This window comes from Aedes albopictus, chromosome 2 (genome assembly GCF_035046485.1).
Source record: "Aedes albopictus strain Foshan chromosome 2, AalbF5, whole genome shotgun sequence".
In the NCBI taxonomy this organism is placed as follows: Eukaryota; Metazoa; Arthropoda; class Insecta; order Diptera; family Culicidae; genus Aedes; species Aedes albopictus.
This window is the reverse complement of record NC_085137.1, coordinates 150,120,184-150,132,006: the sequence shown is the minus strand read 5'-3', so window position 1 is coordinate 150,132,006 and position 11,823 is coordinate 150,120,184. Positions and strand designations below refer to the sequence as shown.

Here is an 11,823-nt window from a genome sequence, read left to right as displayed (position 1 = left end):
TGGCACACGGACGTGCGTACTTTTGGTTTTTTTCATTTAGAAAAAATATGGCCGACGACCACGCTAACAGCCGTTCCGACACCTTGGTATCAGCTGTTGAGAGAACCAACCATCGTCTACATCGCGAAAATCGGGAGACTGCAGTGGGCGGGTCACGTCATCAGGATGTCGGATAGCAATCCGACTAAAGTGGTACTCCGGGGTCATCCGACCAGTTCAAAAAAGACGTGGTGCGAGCTAGGTGGGTCGATCAAGTGGAGGACCATATGCACACAACCATTAGGTAGACACTACAATTTGGGTATTTTTATAAAAAAAACTAGCTGAACCCGGCAAACGTTGTCTTGCCTACTGCGTTTTTTGACGTTTCAAGTCTCTATCCAAGCCCAAGTCCCCGTTCAAAATGTATGAAAACCCGTTTTTCAAAAACACTCAATTTTCCCATGTTTTTGGCCTCATAAATCTTCCTTGGGTGAAAACTAACAGAACAAAACATAGACGACCCAAATCGGACCATCCGTTCGCAAGTTATGCGCGGTCCCACGTATGCCACTGCATTTTTATATATATAGATCTAAATTTTGAGTCCTTTCAGATTAACGTGTAGATTTTGTAGATTTTACAAATTTTCGGCGAGTTAGTTTTTTTAGTTCAGTGTAACACCAAGTGTCACTATTACATGTTGGTAAACAAAACGCGTGTTTCGTTTCGTCAGTGTTCGGTCGCGAAAATGTTCAAAATTTTGACCAAAAACTACGATTTCCTCCTAAATTTATCGTGATTGTTCCGGAAATACCAGTGGTAAACCTGTTGCGAGCGATCCGCGTCCCAATACATCGATAATGTCCCGGCTGCGGTGTCGCATTTGCCTCCGCTTCTCACCCGGGTTGATGCCCCTGTTCAAGGTCCGAATCGGCGAAAAGAGTGAGAAACGGCTGACCGATTTGGTGTACGAGCTGTACCGGATCGAGGTAGGTGCTAGATTTCTGTTCCGTCTGAGTATTCCATGAAACGATTTGTCCTTACAGTTCGCCCCCAACGACGAATACCCGAAGCACGTTTGCGAGCTTTGCATCAAGAAGGTCAACTATCTGTACAGCTTCTATCGGGACATACTAAAGAGTGAAGCCCTGCAGGAAGACTTGAGCAAGGCGGCCAGTCGGAAGGCAGCGGACGCGTTGATTATCGCGGATGGACCGAGCTGTTACAGTGATGGATTGTTTGAAGAGGTGGAGAAGCTGGAGGAAGAAAGCGTTGAGGGTGCGGAAACGTCCAAAACCGAAGAAACGTTGGAGATGCTGATGGAAAATGTGGAATTCGAAGCGGTTGGCTTCGACGACGATCGCCCGGTGGAGGAACAGTTGATTGATATCAAGATCGAAGCGGTGGCTGACGAGGAAACCGATATGCTGATGATAGTGGACAAGCTGTCGGTTGGGACTATGCAGAGCGACGGGGAAGAGGAAGAATTCCGAGGGTTTGAGGAATCGGAGAAACAACCGGTTCCAATGAAACTTACGGCATTGCCTCGCTCTCCAAAGAGGAAGCAGCGGAGGCCAAAATACATAGTGCCCAAGCTGGAGATCGTTGAAACCATTCCGAACATGTGCTACATTTGCAGGGAGCTTCTGGAAGACAGGGATCAGTTTGATCTTCATCTGGTCACTCACACCGATATGTTGCCTTACAAGTGCGAGAGCTGCAGCACGGAAACGGCTCCCGTGCAGATTAAGACACTGATTTTGCTCAACAAGCACTTCGAGTCGCATGGATTCAGCTACGTTTGCGAGTACTGTCCGCTGCGGTTCCGTTCGTACCCACCGATGTACGACCATATGAGGAACTTCCACACCGAACATAAGGAGGGCTTCAACTGCGACAAGTGCGGTCAGGTATGTACCTAATGATCTCGGGATCTGTTTTATTTTTACGTTTTTGGTTATTAGAAATTTAGAGTCATTCCTTGGTAGATAAAAATGTGCAAATTATTGAACGTGAACTATCAGAAATTTTAAAGAATGCCACTCCTGGCAAAGTGTGAAAATTGGAATTCCTTTAAGATTCTTCTTCCAGAGATTCTGTCCTGGAATTCTTGAGGAACATCTTTTAAGATTTCTTTAGGAGTTCCTGGATCTCTTCAAAATTCCTCTAGAAATTTCTCTAATAATTAATTCCGGATTTCCTCCTTCTAGGATTATCCCAACAATTCTTCCAGGAATTCTTTAAATAGTTTTTCCACAAATTTATTCTGGAATCCCTCTACAATTTCATTCTGTGATTCCTCAGGGAGCTGTATCTGATGTTCTTTTTGGGGTTCCTTCTGAGAATCCTAAAAGGTTTCTCCAGAAACTTCTTCTATGATTACTTCTGGGGCTTCAAGAGATTTCTTCTGAGATTTCTCAGAGTTCCTAAAATCCTGCAGAAATTCCATTCAAGGTTCTCCAAATACTTCAGGGATTCCTCTGGGAACTTTTCCCGGACACTTATTCTGGAATTGATTGCGGGATTTCTTCGGGAACTCTTTTCAGGATTTTCTAGTTTTTTCCAAGAGTTCAGTTTGAAATTCCTTCAGATCCTTCTGGAAATCCTTCAGAAGTTTCATTCTGGAATTCTTTCAGATGTTTCTAATGGAAATCTTCCAGGAGCTTATTAAGGAATTTCTCCAGAAGAATTTTGAGGAATTCCTTCTGCAGTTTCTGTTTATGGAATTTCTTCTAAAGTTCCTACAGGATTTTCTTTAGGAAATATACTCAAGCAAGTTCCATTTTTCCATAAATACCTTCTGGAAGTAAAAAAACCCGATTTAATCCACCTATGGTGAACAGAACCCTTCTTACACTTATTGAAACTTTTGTTGTATTATTTGTATTTAACATATTTATTTTGTGTGATGGACTACCGTGAGGTGCCCATATTTCGTGCACTTAAGAATTCTCAAAGTTTGATAAACTACTGAAATTTTACCATAAAGTATATCAGATTAATTTCTTCGATAACATTTAGTGCTGGCACTGTAGCTCCCAAGAAAAATATAAATTAGGCAACTTCACATTATACAAGATAGTTACAGCATTAGTTTTGATTTGTTTGAAAGTGCCAAATTTCGTGCACGGGTTCCAAATTTCGTTCAAAAAGGGGTCCAAATTTCGCTCACTCTAAAAGACATAGAATTCGCCTAAATATGTTAATTTTCAAAACGTAGCATACTCGTACAATACCAATGAAACCATAACGTGTAGATAAAATCGATGTCTGTGACGAAATATGAGTGAATATTTGCTGTTTCCCATGTTCGTCCCGGATGTTTACATTAAAATTTCCAAAATCCTTCTGAAGTTTTAAGGGTTATTATTTTTGACGTTTGTTTTGCTCTTTCATTGAAATCCTAATAAAACAATATATTGTTTGCTATTTGAATCAAATGTTCACTAACTTTACTGATGGTCAGTAATGTGAATTATATCAGTTTTTTAATTGTAGCTTTTTACCTTTCGATTATGTGCCATTAACAGGCACATTCCTCAGGAGGTTAGTTCTAGTAAACTGTCGTCTTCCAAATTTGTGTTCTGGAAATAAGACTTACGGCAATAATTTGCTTGAATAAAACTAGCGGCTGTAAGCTACTACTCCCAATGTTTGGGTAAATAAAATTATGCCGAGCTTACTTATTATTCCCCCATTTATAAATTTGTTTTTTTTTTACGTAGTTTATGCGCAGTCCCTAGCTAATTTTCAACCAATTAAAATAGTCATTAGAACTATTATGAATAACCGAATCATGCGATGGCTTTGTAGCCATTTGTGTATACATGAACCTCTAAAACAAAGTTATGAAAAAGAGTGCACGAAATTAGGGACCCATACAAATTGTGGGTTCCTAATTTCGCCAACAACAAAAATGTTGAAACAAAATAAGAAAATAACATTTTTAAGTAATTTTTCTTGCGTATTATAATAAAACATATTGAATTGAAATAATCAAACATAAATTGGAACATTTACTTTTGATAAAGATCGAAATATTTGTTCACTTGATTTTCTCGAATCTCTGAATCAGGCATCTGCTATTTGCATACATTTGCAATTTATTTTTCAAACTTTGACATAAATCAAATTTTTCATTTCTTTTTTGTGAATTGTATTGAGATCAAATGCAGTTTTGAGGTTATGGCAAATTTTGGATGATTCCGCTGTTAATTAGATAATAGTTCTCTCAGATGTCAGAAGTTAACGAAGTTTGGGCCCGCACGAAATTAGGGCACCCCACGGTAAAAGTTCTAGAAAATATTGTGTCCAATCCTAATAAAATTGTATTGGGTTCTACTAGGATGTTATAGCTTTCATTTGTTGCCAGAAGAACCGAAATCGGTTGACAGACGGCTGAGATATTTATTATGATACACTTGGTCAAAAATCTCAAAAAGTTTAGTTGTATAACTCCTAAGTACTCTTCGAAAGATATCTCAGTAACCAAATGTCCAATCCTTATAAAATTTCTGAGTAATCTACTAGGATGTTGTAGCTTTCATTTGGTGCCAAGAGAACTCAAATCGGTTGACAGACGGCTGAGATATTCATCAATATGCTAAACGTCAAAAATCTCTCAAAAAACAACCTACAGGGGGTAGACAAAATGATCGGGACAGGCAAAATTTTCACTTCTCAAAAAATGTTCAATTAGCTGTAACTTTTCGAAAAGTGCATCAAATATTCTCAAATTTTTACTGTAAGTTCTTCAACTAGTTGTGTATCAGTGGACAAAATTTGGAAAAGATCGGACAATTCTTCACGAAGTAATAAACATTTTTGAAAAAGGTAAAATTATCCGATAGCCAACTTTGAGCTGTTATATCTCCAGATTCAATGAACCGAATGCAATGAAATTTTGACCATTTAAGACTTATATAATGAGCTATGAAAAACCATTGACTTAACTTAATATTCTTAACACAGAAGAAAATTATAATGATTAGATTATTTTTCTTATAAAACCCCAAATTATCCAAAACATCAAAATCGTTACAAAATTCAAGATGCAAATTATAGTTCATTTAGTTCCCCTCTAATTGACCTATATATAAATGCCTTTTGAAGGAAAGTAACAACATAGCCGCCAATAAATTGAAAAAGTAATGGGATGCATATTAAAAATAGGCCAATTTACAAAAAAAAATGCGAAAAAAATAAAATCGCTATAACTTTTTCGCTTGTTAAAATTTCCAAGTTAAGTCAAATGTTTTCCAGAGTTCATTATATAAGTCATGAATGGTCAAAATTTCATTGCAATCGGCTCATTGAATCCGGAGATATAACAGCTCAAAGTTGACTATCGAATAATTTTATCTTTTCCAAAAATCTTTATAACTTTGTGAAGAATTGTCCGATCTTTTCCAAATTTTGTCCACTGATACACTACTAGTTGAAGAACTTACAGTAAAAAATTTTAGAATATTTGATGCACTTTTCAAAAAGTTACAGCTAGTTGAACATTTTTTGAGAAGTGAAAATTTTGTCGGTCCCGATCATTTTGTCTATCCCCTGTATATTACTTCAAAATACTCTTCGAGAAATATCTCGGTAACGAAAAGTCCGATCGTAATAAAATTCAATAGGGTTCTATTAGGATGTTGTAGCTTTCATTTGCAACTAAGAGAATTCAAATCGGATATCAGACGGCTGAGAAACGTGCGTGACTTTTTTTTTTGTAACATACGCACACACACACACACACACACACACACACACACACACACACACACACACACACACACACACACACACACACACACACACACACACACACACACACACACACACACACACACACACACACACACACACACACACACACACACACACACACACACACACACACACACACACACACACACACACACACACACACACGCACACACACACAGACATTTGCTCAGTTCGTCGAGCTGAGTTGATTGGTATCGGCTCTGCGGGCCTCGGATCGAAAGTCGGTTTTTCGAGCGGTATTTATACCCTTCTTATGGGTGTAAGAAGGGTAAAAAGGAATTTATTGAAATACTCTTCCAAAGAAATTACAGAAGGAAATCCTAGATGAATTCTTGAATAGTCTCAGAAGGTATCCCAGAAACAATCTCTGGAAGAATCTCGGGAGTGGTGGAATCCTTACAGGAGCTTCTTAAAGAATTCCAGAAGGATCATTTTTCGAAATCTCATAAACTGAAAGAACCCCCAGAGGGAACTTCTGAAGGAATCCTCAAACTACCGAAGAATCTCATCAAAAACTCCCTGGGAATCTTAGAAGAAACTCCTGGAGGAGTCCTGTAACAAATTTGTGCTGAAACCGCGAAAGATTCCTCGGAAGAATGTTGGATGGCATTCCTATAAAATCTCCAGTGCCACTTGGAGGAGTGCCACCGTGCCGTCATAAAGTCATAAATCCTACACATGCGTATCCCACATTTTGAATTATATCGAACAACCCATGAAAAGCTGGTGAAAAACGATCAAATCTATCAACTATACATGTCAATGGTTACTCCTCCGTGATTGATCTGAGCTGGTACCAATAGGAGGCAATCAGTGAAGTACTAGATTGAAAGTAGTGAGCTGGATTTTTGTATGGTGAGATGTTCAATTCTCCATTTTTGCAATGAATTGGTGCAAACAGCGTGGGTTATATGATTTCTTGGCTAATTTGATGCTGTTTGAGCAAAAGTTTGGGTAACTTTGTTGTTGTATTATTTATTTCATGCAACTTCAACAACACAGTTACCCAACTTTTGCTCAAACAGCATCAAATTAGTCAAGAAATCATAATACCCACGCTGTTTGAACCATTTCATTGCAGAAATGGAGAATTGAACATCTCACCATACAAAAATCCAGCTCACTACTTTCAATCTAGTACTTCACTGATTGCCTCCTATTGCACTAAGATCAAAATGAATAAGGGCTGGGTCACTCCATTTATTCTCAAAGTGCAATTTAAGCAGCTCATACATTTTGGATCAATAACGGCGCCGGCCACGTCCTTATAGTCAGCTGGGAAGGGAAAGGAATGTTAGAGTGTGCTGGTTGTTGCTACTAAAGATCGAGAGCACCTCTGCATCCCCACAACCAGCACGGACTGGGGTATTTGTTAGACGGAAAGGATGGGAGATCTGGGAGTCATCGTTGGGTCGGTGATGCGACCTATGGATTGGGGATGTTCGTAAGGTGATAGATTGTGTGGTGATTACTATGAAGGACAAGCGGCACAGTTCGCTTTGGTTGCATAACTCGTAGGCGTTATATACACTGTGCTGTGGAAGTTGGAAGGAAGGAAAACGAATTTTTGCAATTCGTTTCTGGTTCTAGCGATGGCTATGAACATATGAATATACATGAGATGTATATGTAGAAAAGAGATAGAGAGAGAGAGAAAGTGGATAGAAAGATACAAAGTAGGATGAAAGGGACGGGCCAGGGATTGAACCCATGACCTTCTGCATACGAATCAGAAGCGGTAGTCACTAGACCACCAAGCCCGTCCCACCCATGAAAAGCTGGTGAAAGTCCGAAAACTGGCGTTTTTTTCCAGTTCGTAAACAACATGGCCACCAAACTTCAAGGACTCAGAAAAAAATACCTTAGCAACCATGGCGTCACCACGGCATAAATATCACAATGCAGGCTAGTAACCTATGTAAACATCATTTTTGGATGTAAACATGTGACGTCGTTCTTATCGTTTTACGTTGATCAAATTGGTGAGGAGTACTAGATCATTGAGGAAACGCCTATGGACGATTTGAATTAAGTCATCAAAAAACTGTCAGATTTCCGGAAGGTATCACCTTCTAAATATTGTACACCGTGGGCGTCACATGGCGTGCAGTGCCCTATTAAGATATCAAATGAAATTTTCTCTTGTCGTTCAGTCTTGCAGAGGTGAGGACGTGTTTTTCGCAATCACTACTATGACGCAAAGACGGAGGCCTCTTGATGGATGAACGTGAGATAATTGAAAGGTGGAAGCAGCACTTCGATCAGCACCTGAACGGCGTGGAGAACGTGGGCACGGAAGCCCACGGCAATGAAGGAAACGACGACCCCAGTGCAGCGGAGGACGGAAATGAACCAACTCCCACGCTGAGGGAAGTTAAGGATGCCATTCACCAGCTCAAAGCCAACAAAGTAGCTGGTAAGGATGGTATCGCAGCAGAACTCATCAAGATGGGCCCAGAAAAGTTGGCCACCTGTCTGCATCGGCTGATAGTCAGGATCTGGGAAACCGAACAGCTACCGGAGGAGTGGAAGGAAGGGGTAATCTGCCCCATTCACAAGAAAGGCGACCATTTTGGAATGTGAGAACTTCAGGGCGATCACTATTTTGAATGCTGCCTACAAAGTGCTATCCCAGATCATCTTCCGTCGTCTTTCACCTAAAATAAATGAGTTCGTGGAAAGTTATCAAGCCGGCTTAATCGACGGCCGGTCGACAACGGACCAGATCTTCACCGTAAGGCAAATACTCCAGAAATGCCGTAATACTAGGTCCCAACGCATTACCTGTTCATCGACTTCAAGGCGGCATACGACAGTATCGACCGCGCCAAGCTATGGAAAATCATGGACGAAAACGGCTTTTCTGGGAAGCTGACTAGACTGATTAATGCAACGATGGACGGTGTGCAAAACTGCGTAAGAGTTTCAGTTTCGGGTGAACTATCTTGTTCATTCAAATCTCCCCGTGGACTGCGACAAGGTTATGGAATCTCATGCAAACTCTTTAACATCGCTCTTGAATGTGTGATGCGACGAGCCGGGTTCAACAGCCGGGGAACGATTTTACAAAATCCGGTCAATTTGTGTGCTTTGCGGACGTCATGGACATTATTGCCAGAATATTTGGAACGGTGGCAGAGCTGTACTGCCCCCATTCGCACAACAGTCCCATGTGAATAGGAAACCCAGCAAACATGGGACTGTTATGCGAATAGGGGCAGTGTACACCCGCGTGAAACGCGAAGCTGCAAAGGTCGTACTGGTGGTGAATGCCTCAAAAACAAAGTACATGTTGATGGGCGGAACAGAACATGACCGGATCCGTCTGGGTAGTAATGTTACGCTACACTGGGATACCTTCGAGGTGGTGGAGGAATTCGTCTACCTCGGATCCTTCAGTAGGTCGGCTCCAGAGTCACGTTCTCCTCCATTCGGGAAAATTTTTGACCTCGGATCCATACTGACGGCTGAGAACAACGCGAGCCGTGAAATTCATCATCAGCGGAAGTCGGGCCTACTACGGGCTCCAGAAGAAGCTGCGGTCTAAAAAGATTCACCTACGCACCAAATGCACCATTTACAAAACGCTAACAAGACAGGTGGTCCTCTACGGACACGAGACATGGATCATGCACGAGGAGGACCTGCAAGCACTCGGAGTTTTCGAGCGACGCGGGCTAAAGATGGTCTTCGGCAGTGTGCAGGAGAACGGTCTGTGGCGGAGAAGAACCACGAGCTCGCTGCAGTTCACGGCGAACCCAGCATCCAGAAGGTGGCCAAAGCCGGAATGATACGGTGGGCAGGGCATGTTGCAAGCATGCCTGATAACAACCCTGCAAAGTTGGTGTTCGCGACAGATCCGGCTGGCATAATAAGGCGTGGAGCAGAGAGAGAACGATGGGCAGATCAGGTGGAGCGTGACCTGGCGAGCAATAGACGTATTTTCTGTTGTGGATTCCAACCGATACATCGTTTCAGGGACGAGTGTAGCAATGATTGCGTTATTGACAAGCACATATGCTCGAGGCATGACACGCGAGTTTGCCATTTCATTTTTACTGAAAGAAGCGAACATCGGGGTTCACAAGTTTACTCGGATAGAAATTCCCCTCTCGGAAGTAAGGTTCCTTGCACCAAAGGCACAGTATGTACCACTTCTTTGCATAAGTCTGCAAAGATCAATCTTTGCTGCTGTAGCCACTATCCAACCAAGATTAGATTCTTTACAAACACTGCACAAAAAATAACAGCAACGATATTTTGGCCTAAGATTGCCAAAATTGAGTCTACGTAGTTTATGGATAGTGCCTTAATGGGGTCCGGTTTTTGGAGGAGAACCACGAGTGCCTCTGGAGTCGACCTGCTTATAGTAAGGGTAGCTTATATTTATGAGAAACGCAGTTTTATCTTTGCTTATGCTTATGCGTTACGCTATCAACGTACAAAGAAGTGTGGAATTGATCAATTCTTTATTTTCTTCTATTTTGCTTTATAAGGTGTTCATCGAGATCCGGAAGTTCCAGAAGCACGTCCGAGCCCACCGCAATCGCGATTCCGAACGCTACAAGTGCAGTACCTGCGCGAAGACCTTCCAGACCGGAACGATTTTGAAGCGTCACATGCGAATTCACATGCCGAAGGCATTGTTCACCTGTGACGTCTGCAAGCGGAAATTCAACACGGAGGAGCACTTCCACAAGCATAAATTTCGCCATCTACAGCAGCAATACAATCAGCAAAACGGCTACGTCTGCACGGTTTGCGATGGCCATTTCACATGCAAGGTTGACCTCCGGGTCCACATGCAAGTCCACTACCCTAACAATCCGAACTACAGCATTCACACGGACGTCCTTCCGGACTCTCTACGGGACTCATCAAGCTACCCGCGCGGTTGCGAAGAACCCAACTGCAAATACATCGCTCCTTCCTACACGCTGATGTGGTCTCACTACCGGAACCACTACAAACTATACCAATGCGAGGAGTGCGACCGGAAGTTCGCCACGGCCACCATCCTTAAAAACCACGTCGAAGTCATCCACAGAAAACTCCGAAAATTCCACTGCGACCAGTGTCCGAAAACGTTTGCCTATCCGCACAAGCTCAAGGAGCACCAGAATGTCCACCGGGGCATCCGGAACCGTAAATGCCGGTTCTGCGGCAAAAGCTTCACCCATTCCTCGACGCTCCGGGTTCACGAGAAGGTTCACCAGAATATCAAGCCGCACAAGTGCGACATTTGCCATTCGTCCTACGTGACCACTTCGGCGTTGAAGAAGCACCGCAAGACGCATCGGACCAACTGGGACGTTCCGGTCGAGAGCTATGAGGAGATCGATGTGGTAGAGGAGAAGGCAGCTGGCGACTGTGGTGCGGAGGACGCGATCGTGCAGCAGAGCAAGCACGAACCAAAGCAGGAAGACTTGAAGGTGGACGGTGAGTTGATCTATTTTACGGAGGATGCCAACGAGCAGGTGCTGAACCACCAAGAAGAAGAAGAGGATGATGTGGAGGTCGGAGAAGAAGTGGTGACCGTTAAGGAGCTATGCGAAATTCTCGAGGCGGATTAGAGACCGGTAAGTGAATGTGAACTTGTTGATCGAAGTTGGAAATAGATGCCATGAAAGTGAATGATTGCTGTAATTAGGGAAAGAAAGCCATATGTTGAGGTCTATCAGGATACAGGTAGGAATATCCTTGGTGTAAGTAAAATGTGACTGAAAATTAAATTATACTTGCAAAATTAAATGGTTTATACTCATACGTATTGAAATAGCCTTCTTTATGAATACGAAACCGTTTTTCGTATTTTCGGCTGTTTTAGGTATTTGAAACTGTCCTGAAAATCAGTCCTTCAAATCTACATGAGCGATTTTGTTGTCGATTATGCAATTCTATAATTTGTAGCTATATAGAATTGCATAATCGGCTGTAATCCGTGAATCTTTTTAAAACTCGGAATCGGAAGCTACTCTTTGACATTATTAGAAATCATCCACACTGTCCTGGAGTTTGGCCCTTGACATCTACAGCCGTTACAGTAGTTAAATTCGCTAT

At 42.1% G+C, this 11,823-nt stretch overlaps 1 protein-coding gene across 1 annotated transcript in view; it reads left to right on the top strand.

Annotated features, from left to right (window-relative positions):
• Positions 1-11,397, top strand: part of LOC109420984 (uncharacterized) — a 41,577-nt gene extending 30,180 nt beyond the window's left edge. Inside the window, exons 9-11 of the mRNA XM_062847806.1 lie at positions 785-971; positions 1,029-1,892; positions 10,260-11,397. Of these exons, the coding sequence (XP_062703790.1) occupies positions 785-971; positions 1,029-1,892; positions 10,260-11,336 (2,128 nt within the window). The 3' untranslated portion in view covers positions 11,337-11,397. The remainder of the gene's footprint in view (positions 1-784; positions 972-1,028; positions 1,893-10,259) is intronic.
• The last annotated feature ends 426 nt before the right edge of the window (positions 11,398-11,823 follow it).